General features: G+C 67.9%; 1 protein-coding gene across 1 annotated transcript; it reads left to right on the plus strand.

The window, feature by feature from the left end:
• Positions 1-4,862: 4,862 nt before the first annotated feature.
• LOC123632019 (mucin-12-like) lies at positions 4,863-6,841 on the plus strand (the record flags this gene model as incomplete). The annotated part of the gene is made up of 2 exons (XM_045542156.1): positions 4,863-6,693; positions 6,777-6,841. Coding segments are annotated over 2 exons (1,896 nt in total), but the record flags the coding sequence as incomplete, so codon positions are not given.
• Positions 6,842-12,636: the final 5,795 nt, after the last annotated feature.

The following is a 12,636-nucleotide window of genomic DNA, read 5'->3' on the forward strand; positions in this document are numbered from 1 at the left end:
GCCCCGGCGCAGGATCCACAGCCCGCTCCAGCAGTCCAGGCTCAGCTCCCACCACACCGTTCTCGGCCGGCGCCGCGACCTCCGGCCTCAGCCAACCGTCCACCAGCCTCCAGAGCAGCCCGGGCTCTACACACACCAGGGCATCGGCCGGCACTTCCCCCTCCCCCGGAGTTAGTGACGGATCCAGCACTGCCCAGAGCAGCTCGGCCTCCGCACGCGGCACAGCGTCACCCGTGAGCCCCACGTCACCAGGGTCCGGTCAAGGCTCTACGTCCTTCCGGAGCAGCCCGGGCTCTACGCACACAGCAGCGTCAGCTCACGTCCCGACAAGCTCTGGCCTCAGCGAAACCTCCAGAGGCTTGGACAGCACCCCCAGCACCACTGCCACGGCGGCGCCACCTGACAGCTCCAGAAGCCCCAGCCTCGGTGCGTCCTCTACGGCACTCCACAGCAGCCCGGGCTCCGCTGCCTCCACGCAGCTGGCATCTGAGGCCGCTACGACGTCTGCCAGCAGCCCAGGCTCCCCACACACGACGGTGTCACCTGCTAGTTCCGTGAGTCCTGGTGGACCCAGCGAGGGACCTACAGCCTCCCAGAGCAGCCCGGGCTCAACACACAGAACACTGTCACCTGGCACCTCCCCAACGGCGGGTGTTCCCGGCGCGTCTACCACCTTCCCAAGCGGCTCAGGCTCACCACACAGCACGGTGTCACCTGTGGGCTCCTCCACAGCAGGACGCAGTGAAGGATCTACGGCCTCATCCACGGGCCCGGCTTCTGCTCTGTCAACAGTGTCACCTGGGAGCTCTAGCAGCCCAGGCCCCAGCGCAGGATCCACAGCCCGCTCCAGCAGTCCAGGCTCAGCTCCCACCACACCGTTCTCGGCCAGCGCCGCGACCTCCGGCCTCAGCCAACCGTCCACCAGCCGCGAGAGCAGCCCGGGCTCTACACACACCAGGGCATCGGCCGGCACTTCCCCCTCCCCCGGAGTTAGTGACGGATCCAGCACTGCCCAGAGCAGCTCGGCCTCCGCACGCCTCACAGCGTCACCCATGAGCCCCACGTCACCAGGGTCCGCTGAAGGCTCTACGTCTTTCCGGAGCAGCCCGGGCTCTACGCACACAGCAGCGTCAGCTCACGTCCCGACAAGCTCTGGCCTCAGCGAAACCTCCAGAAGCTTGGACAGCACCCCCAGCACCACTGCCACGGCGGCGCCACCTGACAGCTCCAGAAGCCCCAGCCTCGGTGCGTCCTCTACGGCACTCCACAGCAGCCCGGGCTCCGCTGCCTCCACGCAGCTGGCATCTGAGGCCGCTACGACGTCTGCCAGCAGCCCAGGCTCCCCACACACGACGGTGTCACCTGCCAGTTCCGTGAGTCCTGGTGGACCCAGCGAGGGACCTACAGCCTCCCAGAGCAGCCCGGGCTCAACACACAGAACACTGTCACCTGGCACCTCCCCAACGGCGGGTGTCCCCGGCGCGTCTACCACCTTCCCAAGCGGCTCAGGCTCACCACACAGCACGGTGTCACCTGTGGGCTCCTCCACAGCAGGACGCAGTGAAGGATCTACGGCCTCGTCCACGGGCCCGGCTTCTGCTCTGTCAACAGTGTCACCTGGGAGCTCTAGCAGCCCAGGCCCCGGCGCAGGATCCACAGCCCGCTCCAGCAGTCCAGGCTCAGCTCCCACCACACCGTTCTCGGCCAGCGCCGCGACCTCCGGCCTCAGCCAACCGTCCACCAGCCGCGAGAGCAGCCCGGGCTCTACACACACCAGGGCATCGGCCGGCACTTCCCCCTCCCCCGGAGTTAGTGACGGATCCAGCACTGCCCAGAGCAGCTCGGCCTCCGCACGCGGCACAGCGTCACCCATGAGCCCCACGTCACCAGGGTCCGGTGAAGGCTCTACGTCCTTCCGGAGCAGCCCGGGCTCTACGCACACAGCAGCGTCAGCTCACGTCCCGACAAGCTCTGGCCTCAGCGAAACCTCCAGAGGCTTGGACAGCACCCCCAGCACCACTGCCACGGCGGCGCCACCTGACAGCTCCAGAAGCCCCAGCCTCGGTGCGTCCTCTACGGCACTCCACAGCAGCCCGGGCTCCGCTGCCTCCACGCAGCTGGCATCTGGCAGCTCCGCCAGCCCAGGCCCCACTGAGGCCGCTACGACGTCTGCCAGCAGCCCAGGCTCCCCACACACGACGGTGTCACCTGCCAGTTCCGTGAGTCCTGGTGGACCCAGCGAGGGACCTACAGCCTCCCAGAGCAGCCCGGGCTCAACACACAGAACACTGTCACCTGGCACCTCCCCAACGGCGGGTGTCCCCGGCGCGTCTACCACCTTCCCAAGCGGCTCAGGCTCACCACACAGCACGGTGTCACCTGTGGGCTCCTCCACAGCAGGACGCAGTGAAGGATCTACGGCCTCGTCCACGGGCCCGGCTTCTGCTCTGTCAACAGTGTCACCTGGGAGCTCTAGCAGCCCAGGCCCCGGCGCAGGATCCACAGCCCGCTCCAGCAGTCCAGGCTCAGCTCCCACCACACCGTTCTCGGCCGGCGCCGCGACCTCCGGCCTCAGCCAACCGTCCACCAGCCTCCAGAGCAGCCCGGGCTCTACACACACCAGGGCATCGGCCGGCACTTCCCCCTCCCCCGGAGTTAGTGACGGATCCAGCACTGCCCAGAGCAGCTCGGCCTCCGCACGCGGCACAGCGTCACCCGTGAGCCCCAGGTCACCAGGGTCCGGTGAAGGCTCTACGTCCTCCCGGAGCAGCCCGGGCTCTACGCACACAGCAGCGTCAGCTCACGTCCCGACAAGCTCTGGCCTCAGCGAAACCTCCAGAGGCTTGGACAGCACCCCCAGCACCACTGCCACGGCGGCGCCACCTGACAGCTCCAGAAGCCCCAGCCTCGGTGTGTCCTCTACGGCACTCCACAGCAGCCCGGGCTCCGCTGCCTCCACGCAGCTGGCATCTGAGGCCGCTACGACGTCTGCCAGCAGCCCAGGCTCCCCACACACGACGGTGTCACCTGCCAGTTCCGTGAGTCCTGGTGGACCCAGCGAGGGACCTACAGCCTCCCAGAGCAGCCCGGGCTCAACACACAGAACACTGTCACCTGGCACCTCCCCAACGGCGGGTGTCCCCGGCGCGTCTACCACCTTCCCAAGCGGCTCAGGCTCACCACACAGCACGGTGTCACCTGTGGGCTCCTCCACAGCAGGACGCAGTGAAGGATCTACGGCCTCGTCCACGGGCCCGGCTTCTGCTCTGTCAACAGTGTCACCTGGGAGCTCTAGCAGCCCAGGCCCCGGCGCAGGATCCACAGCCCGCTCCAGCAGTCCAGGCTCAGCTCCCACCACACCGTTCTCGGCCAGCGCCGCGACCTCCGGCCTCAGCCAACCGTCCACCAGCCTCCAGAGCAGCCCGGGCTCTACACACACCAGGGCATCGGCCGGCACTTCCCCCTCCCCCGGAGTTAGTGACGGATCCAGCACTGCCCAGAGCAGCTCGGCCTCCGCACGCGGCACAGCGTCACCCGTGAGCCCCACGTCACCAGGGTCCGGTGAAGGCTCTACGTCCTTCCGGAGCAGCCCGGGCTCTACGCACACAGCAGCGTCAGCTCACGTCCCGACAAGCTCTGGCCTCAGCGAAACCTCCAGAGGCTTGGACAGCACCCCCAGCACCACTGCCACGGCGGCGCCACCTGACAGCTCCAGAAGCCCCAGCCTCGGTGCGTCCTCTACGGCACTCCACAGCAGCCCGGGCTCCGCTGCCTCCACGCAGCTGGCATCTGAGGCCGCTACGACGTCTGCCAGCAGCCCAGGCTCCCCACACACGACGGTGTCACCTGCCAGTTCCGTGAGTCCTGGTGGACCCAGCGAGGGACCTACAGCCTCCCAGAGCAGCCCGGGCTCAACACACAGAACACTGTCACCTGGCACCTCCCCAACGGCGGGTGTCCCCGGCGCGTCTACCACCTTCCCAAGCGGCTCAGGCTCACCACACAGCACGGTGTCACCTGTGGGCTCCTCCACAGCAGGACGCAGTGAAGGATCTACGGCCTCGTCCACGGGCCCGGCTTCTGCTCTGTCAACAGTGTCACCTGGGAGCTCTAGCAGCCCAGGCCCCGGCGCAGGATCCACAGCCCGCTCCAGCAGTCCAGGCTCAGCTCCCACCACACCGTTCTCGGCCAGCGCCGCGACCTCCGGCCTCAGCCAACCGTCCACCAGCCTCCAGAGCAGCCCGGGCTCTACACACACCAGGGCATCGGCCGGCACTTCCCCCTCCCCCGGAGTTAGTGACGGATCCAGCACTGCCCAGAGCAGCTCGGCCTCCGCACGCGGCACAGCGTCACCCGTGAGCCCCACGTCACCAGGGTCCGGTGAAGGCTCTACGTCCTTCCGGAGCAGCCCGGGCTCTACGCACACAGCAGCGTCAGCTCACGTCCCGACAAGCTCTGGCCTCAGCGAAACCTCCAGAGGCTTGGACAGCACCCCCAGCACCACTGCCACGGCGGCGCCACCTGACAGCTCCAGAAGCCCTAGCCTTGGTGTGTCCTCTACGGCACTCCACAGCAGCCCGGGCTCCGCTGCCTCCACGCAGCTGGCATCTGAGGCCGCTACGACGTCTGCCAGCAGCCCAGGCTCCCCACACACGACGGTGTCACCTGCCAGTTCCGTGAGTCCTGGTGGACCCAGCGAGGGACCTACAGCCTCCCAGAGCAGCCCGGGCTCAACACACAGAACACTGTCACCTGGCACCTCCCCAACGGCGGGTGTCCCCGGCGCGTCTACCACCTTCCCAAGCGGCTCAGGCTCACCACACAGCACGGTGTCACCTGTGGGCTCCTCCACAGCAGGACGCAGTGAAGGATCTACGGCCTCGTCCACGGGCCCGGCTTCTGCACTGTCAACAGTGTCACCTGGGAGCTCTAGCAGCCCAGGCCCCGGCGCAGGATCCACAGCCCGCTCCAGCAGTCCAGGCTCAGCTCCCACCACACCGTTCTCGGCCGGCGCCGCGACCTCCGGCCTCAGCCAACCGTCCACCAGCCTCCAGAGCAGCCCGGGCTCTACACACACCAGGGCATCGGCCGGCACTTCCCCCTCCCCCGGAGTTAGTGACGGATCCAGCACTGCCCAGAGCAGCTCGGCCTCCGCACGCGGCACAGCGTCACCCGTGAGCCCCACGTCACCAGGGTCCGGTGAAGGCTCTACGTCCTTCCGGAGCAGCCCGGGCTCTACGCACACAGCAGCGTCAGCTCACGTCCCGACAAGCTCTGGCCTCAGCGAAACCTCCAGAGGCTTGGACAGCACCCCCAGCACCACTGCCACGGCGGCGCCACCTGACAGCTCCAGAAGCCCCAGCCTCGGTGCGTCCTCTACGGCACTCCACAGCAGCCCGGGCTCCGCTGCCTCCACGCAGCTGGCATCTGAGGCCGCTACGACGTCTGCCAGCAGCCCAGGCTCCCCACACACGACGGTGTCACCTGCCAGTTCCGTGAGTCCTGGTGGACCCAGCGAGGGACCTACAGCCTCCCAGAGCAGCCCGGGCTCAACACACAGAACACTGTCACCTGGCACCTCCCCAACGGCGGGTGTCCCCGGCGCGTCTACCACCTTCCCAAGCGGCTCAGGCTCACCACACAGCACGGTGTCACCTGTGGGCTCCTCCACAGCAGGACGCAGTGAAGGATCTACGGCCTCGTCCACGGGCCCGGCTTCTGCTCTGTCAACAGTGTCACCTGGGAGCTCTAGCAGCCCAGGCCCCGGCGCAGGATCCACAGCCCGCTCCAGCAGTCCAGGCTCAGCTCCCACCACACCGTTCTCGGCCAGCGCCGCGACCTCCGGCCTCAGCCAACCGTCCACCAGCCTCCAGAGCAGCCCGGGCTCTACACACACCAGGGCATCGGCCGGCACTTCCCCCTCCCCCGGAGTTAGTGACGGATCCAGCACTGCCCAGAGCAGCTCGGCCTCCGCACGCGGCACAGCGTCACCCGTGAGCCCCACGTCACCAGGGTCCGGTGAAGGCTCTACGTCCTTCCGGAGCAGCCCGGGCTCTACGCACACAGCAGCGTCAGCTCACGTCCCGACAAGCTCTGGCCTCAGCGAAACCTCCAGAGGCTTGGACAGCACCCCCAGCACCACTGCCACGGCGGCGCCACCTGACAGCTCCAGAAGCCCCAGCCTCGGTGCGTCCTCTACGGCACTCCACAGCAGCCCGGGCTCCGCTGCCTCCACGCAGCTGGCATCTGAGGCCGCTACGACGTCTGCCAGCAGCCCAGGCTCCCCACACACGACGGTGTCACCTGCCAGTTCCGTGAGTCCTGGTGGACCCAGCGAGGGACCTACAGCCTCCCAGAGCAGCCCGGGCTCAACACACAGAACACTGTCACCTGGCACCTCCCCAACGGCGGGTGTCCCCGGCGCGTCTACCACCTTCCCAAGCGGCTCAGGCTCACCACACAGCACGGTGTCACCTGTGGGCTCCTCCACAGCAGGACGCAGTGAAGGATCTACGGCCTCGTCCACGGGCCCGGCTTCTGCTCTGTCAACAGTGTCACCTGGGAGCTCTAGCAGCCCAGGCCCCGGCGCAGGATCCACAGCCCGCTCCAGCAGTCCAGGCTCAGCTCCCACCACACCGTTCTCGGCCAGCGCCGCGACCTCCGGCCTCAGCCAACCGTCCACCAGCCGCGAAAGCAGCCCGGGCTCTACACACACCAGGGCATCGGCCGGCACTTCCCCCTCCCCCGGAGTTAGTGACGGATCCAGCACTGCCCAGAGCAGCTCGGCCTCCGCACGCGGCACAGCGTCACCCATGAGCCCCACGTCACCAGGGTCCGGTGAAGGCTCTACGTCCTCCCGGAGCAGCCCGGGCTCTACGCACACAGCAGCGTCAGCTCACGTCCCGACAAGCTCTGGCCTCAGCGAAACCTCCAGAGGCTTGGACAGCACCCCCAGCACCACTGCCACGGCGGCGCCACCTGACAGCTCCAGAAGCCCCAGCCTCGGTGCGTCCTCTACGGCACTCCACAGCAGCCCGGGCTCCGCTGCCTCCACGCAGCTGGCATCTGAGGCCGCTACGACGTCTGCCAGCAGCCCAGGCTCCCCACACATGACGGTGTCACCTGCCAGTTCCGTGAGTCCTGGTGGACCCAGCGAGGGACCTACAGCCTCCCAGAGCAGCCCGGGCTCAACACACAGAACACTGTCACCTGGCACCTCCCCAACGGCGGGTGTCCCCGGCGCGTCTACCACCTTCCCAAGCGGCTCAGGCTCACCACACAGCACGGTGTCACCTGTGGGCTCCTCCACAGCAGGACGCAGTGAAGGATCTACGGCCTCGTCCACGGGCCCGGCTTCTGCTCTGTCAACAGTGTCACCTGGGAGCTCTAGCAGCCCAGGCCCCGGCGCAGGATCCTCAGCCCGCTCCAGCAGTCCAGGCTCAGCTCCCACCACACCGTTCTCGGCCGGCGCCGCGACCTCCGGCCTCAGCCAACCGTCCACCAGCCTCCAGAGCAGCCCGGGCTCTACACACACCAGGGCATCGGCCGGCACTTCCCCCTCCCCCGGAGTTAGTGACGGATCCAGCACTGCCCAGAGCAGCTCGGCCTCCGCACGCGGCACAGCGTCACCCGTGAGCCCCACGTCACCAGGGTCCGGTGAAGGCTCTACGTCCTTCCGGAGCAGCCCGGGCTTTACGCACACAGCAGCGTCAGCTCACGTCCCGACAAGCTCTGGCCTCAGCGAAACCTCCAGAGGCTTGTACAGCACCCCCAGCACCACTGCCACGGCGGCGCCACCTGACAGCTCCAGAAGCCCCAGCCTCGGTGCGTCCTCTACGGCACTCCACAGCAGCCCGGGCTCCGCTGCCTCCACGCAGCTGGCATCTGAGGCCGCTACGACGTCTGCCAGCAGCCCAGGCTCCCCACACACGACGGTGTCACCTGCCAGTTCCGTGAGTCCTGGTGGACCCAGCGAGGGACCTACAGCCTCCCAGAGCAGCCCGGGCTCAACACACAGAACACTGTCACCTGGCACCTCCCCAACGGCGGGTGTCCCCGGCGCGTCTACCACCTTCCCAAGCGGCTCAGGCTCACCACACAGCACGGTGTCACCTGTGGGCTCCTCCACAGCAGGACGCAGTGAAGGATCTACGGCCTCGTCCACGGGCCCGGCTTCTGCTCTGTCAACAGTGTCACCTGGGAGCTCTAGCAGCCCAGGCCCCGGCGCAGGATCCACAGCCCGCTCCAGCAGTCCAGGCTCAGCTCCCACCACACCGTTCTCGGCCAGCGCCGCGACCTCCGGCCTCAGCCAACCGTCCACCAGCCTCCAGAGCAGCCCGGGCTCTACACACACCAGGGCATCGGCCGGCACTTCCCCCTCCCCCGGAGTTAGTGACGGATCCAGCACTGCCCAGAGCAGCTCGGCCTCCGCACGCGGCACAGCGTCACCCGTGAGCCCCACGTCACCAGGGTCCGGTGAAGGCTCTACGTCCTTCTGGAGCAGCCCGGGCTCTACGCACACAGCAGCGTCAGCTCACGTCCCGACAAGCTCTGGCCTCAGCGAAACCTCCAGAGGCTTGGACAGCACCCCCAGCACCACTGCCACGGCGGCGCCACCTGACAGCTCCAGAAGCCCTAGCCTTGGTGTGTCCTCTACGGCACTCCACAGCAGCCCTGGCTCCGCTGCCTCCACGCAGCTGGCATCTGAGGCCGCTACGACGTCTGCCAGCAGCCCAGGCTCCCCACACACGACGGTGTCACCTGCCAGTTCCGTGAGTCCTGGTGGACCCAGCGAGGGACCTACAGCCTCCCAGAGCAGCCCGGGCTCAACACACAGAACACTGTCACCTGGCACCTCCCCAACGGCGGGTGTCCCCGGCGCGTCTACCACCTTCCCAAGCGGCTCAGGCTCACCACACAGCACGGTGTCACCTGTGGGCTCCTCCACAGCAGGACGCAGTGAAGGATCTACGGCCTCGTCCACGGGCCCGGCTTCTGCTCTGTCAACAGTGTCACCTGGGAGCTCTAGCAGCCCAGGCCCCGGTGCAGGATCCACAGCCCGCTCCAGCAGTCCAGGCTCAGCTCCCACCACACCGTTCTCGGCCAGCGCCGCGACCTCCGGCCTCAGCCAACCGTCCACCAGCCTCCAGAGCAGCCCGGGCTCTACACACACCAGGGCATCGGCCGGCACATCCCCCTCCCCCGGAGTTAGTGACGGATCCAGCACTGCCCAGAGCAGCTCGGCCTCCGCACGCGGCACAGCGTCACCCATGAGCCCCACGTCACCAGGGTCCGGTGAAGGCTCTACGTCCTTCCGGAGCAGCCCGGGCTCTACGCACACAGCAGCGTCAGCTCACGTCCCGACAAGCTCTGGCCTCAGCGAAACCTCCAGAGGCTTGGACAGCACCCCCAGCACCACTGCCACGGCGGCGCCATCTGACAGCTCCAGAAGCCCCAGCCTCGGTGCGTCCTCTACGGCACTCCACAGCAGCCCGGGCTCCGCTGCCTCCACGCAGCTGGCATCTGAGGCCGCTACGACGTCTGCCAGCAGCCCAGGCTCCCCACACACGACGGTGTCACCTGCCAGTTCCGTGAGTCCTGGTGGACCCAGCGAGGGACCTACAGCTTCCCAGAGCAGCCCGGGCTCAACACACAGAACACTGTCACCTGGCACCTCCCCAACGGCGGGTGTCCCCGGCGCGTCTACCACCTTCCCAAGCGGCTCAGGCTCACCACACAGCACGGTGTCACCTGTGGGCTCCTCCACAGCAGGACGCAGTGAAGGATCTACGGCCTCGTCCACGGGCCCGGCTTCTGCTCTGTCAACAGTGTCACCTGGGAGCTCTAGCAGCCCAGGCCCCGGCGCAGGATCCACAGCCCGCTCCAGCAGTCCAGGCTCAGCTCCCACCACACCGTTCTCGGCCAGCGCCGCGACCTCCGGCCTCAGCCAACCGTCCACCAGCCTCCAGAGCAGCCCGGGCTCTACACACACCAGGGCATCGGCCGGCACTTCCCCCTCCCCCGGAGTTAGTGACGGATCCAGCACTGCCCAGAGCAGCTCGGCCTCCGCACGCGGCACAGCGTCACCCGTGAGCCCCACGTCACCAGGGTCCGGTGAAGGCTCTACGTCCTTCCGGAGCAGCCCGGGCTCTACGCACACAGCAGCGTCAGCTCACGTCCCGACAAGCTCTGGCCTCAGCGAAACCTCCAGAGGCTTGGACAGCACCCCCAGCACCACTGCCACGGCGGCGCCACCTGACAGCTCCAGAAGCCCCAGCCTCGGTGCGTCCTCTACGGCACTCCACAGCAGCCCGGGCTCCGCTGCCTCCACGCAGCTGGCATCTGAGGCCGCTATGACGTCTGCCAGCAGCCCAGGCTCCCCACACACGACGGTGTCACCTGCCAGTTCCGTGAGTCCTGGTGGACCCAGCGAGGGACCTACAGCCTCCCAGAGCAGCCCGGGCTCAACACACAGAACACTGTCACCTGGCACCTCCCCAACGGCGGGTGTCCCCGGCGCGTCTACCACCTTCCCAAGCGGCTCAGGCTCACCACACAGCACGGTGTCACCTGTGGGCTCTTCCACAGCAGGACGCAGTGAAGGATCTACGGCCTCGTCCACGGGCCCGGCTTCTGCTCTGTCACCAGTGTCACCTGGGAGCTCTAGCAGCCCAGGCCCCGGCGCAGGATCCACAGCCCGCTCCAGCAGTCCAGGCTCAGCTCCCACCACACCGTTCTCGGCCAGCGCCGCGACCTCCGGCCTCAGCCAACCGTCCACCAGCCTCCAGAGCAGCCCGGGCTCTACACACACCAGGGCATCGGCCGGCACTTCCCCCTCCCCCGGAGTTAGTGACGGATCCAGCACTGCCCAGAGCAGCTCGGCCTCCGCACGCGGCACAGCGTCACCCGTGAGCCCCACGTCACCAGGGTCCGGTGAAGGCTCTACGTCCTTCCGGAGCAGCCCGGGCTCTACGCACACAGCAGCGTCAGCTCACGTCCCGACAAGCTCTGGCCTCAGCGAAACCTCCAGAGGCTTGGACAGCACCCCCAGCACCACTGCCACGGCGGCGCCACCTGACAGCTCCAGAAGCCGCAGCCTCGGTGCGTCCTCTACGGCACTCCACAGCAGCCCGGGCTCCGCTGCCTCCACGCAGCTGGCATCTGAGGCCGCTACGACGTCTGCCAGCAGCCCAGGCTCCCCACACACGACGGTGTCACCTGCCAGTTCCGTGAGTCCTGGTGGACCCAGCGAGGGACCTACAGCCTCCCAGAGCAGCCCGGGCTCAACACACAGAACACTGTCACCTGGCACCTCCCCAACGGCGGGTGTCCCCGGCGCGTCTACCACCTTCCCAAGCGGCTCAGGCTCACCACACAGCACGGTGTCACCTGTGGGCTCCTCCACAGCAGGACGCAGTGAAGGATCTACGGCCTCGTCCACGGGCCCGGCTTCTGCTCTGTCAACAGTGTCACCTGGGAGCTCTAGCAGCCCAGGCCCCGGCGCAGGATCCACAGCCCGCTCCAGCAGTACAGGCTCAGCTCCCACCACACCGTTCTCGGCCAGCGCCGCGACCTCCGGCCTCAGCCAACCGTCCACCAGCCGCGAGAGCAGCCCGGGCTCTACACACACCAGGGCATCGGCCGGCACTTCCCCCTCCCCCGGAGTTAGTGACGGATCCAGCACTGCCCAGAGCAGCTCGGCCTCCGCACGCGGCACAGCGTCACCCGTGAGCCCCACGTCACCAGGGTCCGGTGAAGGCTCTACGTCCTCCCGGAGCAGCCCGGGCTCTACGCACACAGCAGCGTCAGCTCACGTCCCGACAAGCTCTGGCCTCAGCGAAACCTCCAGAGGCTTGGACAGCACCCCCAGCACCACTGCCACGGCGGCGCCACCTGACAGCTCCAGAAGCCCCAGCCTCGGTGCGTCCTCTACGGCACTCCACAGCAGCCCGGGCTCCGCTGCCTCCACCCAGCTGGCATCTGAGGCCGCTACGACGTCTGCCAGCAGCCCAGGCTCCCCACACACGACGGTGTCACCTGCCAGTTCCGTGAGTCCTGGTGGACCCAGCGAGGGACCTACAGCTTCCCAGAGCAGCCCGGGCTCAACACACAGAACACTGTCACCTGGTACCTCCCCAACGGCGGGTGTCCCCGGCGCGTCTACCACCTTCCCAAGCGGCTCAGGCTCACCACACAGCACGGTGTCACCTGTGGGCTCCTCCACAGCAGGACGCAGTGAAGGATCTACGGCCTCGTCCACGGGCCCGGCTTCTGCTCTGTCAACAGTGTCACCTGGGAGCTCTAGCAGCCCAGGCCCCGGCGCAGGATCCACAGCCCGCTCCAGCAGTCCAGGCTCAGCTCCCACCACACCGTTCTCGGCCAGCGCCGCGACCTCCGGCCTCAGCCAACTGTCCACCAGCCTCCAGAGCAGCCCGGGCTCTACACACACCAGGGCATCGGCCGGCACTTCCCCCTCCCCCGGAGTTAGTGACGGATCCAGCACTGCCCAGAGCAGCTCGGCCTCCGCACGCGGCACAGCGTCACCCGTGAGCCCCACGTCACCAGGGTCCGGTGAAGGCTCTACGTCCTTCCGGAGCAGCCCGGGCTCTACGCACACAGCAGCGTCAGCTCACGTCC

The sequence above is a fragment of the Lemur catta genome, chromosome 2 (assembly GCF_020740605.2).
Source record: "Lemur catta isolate mLemCat1 chromosome 2, mLemCat1.pri, whole genome shotgun sequence".
Classification (NCBI taxonomy): domain Eukaryota; kingdom Metazoa; phylum Chordata; class Mammalia; order Primates; family Lemuridae; genus Lemur; species Lemur catta.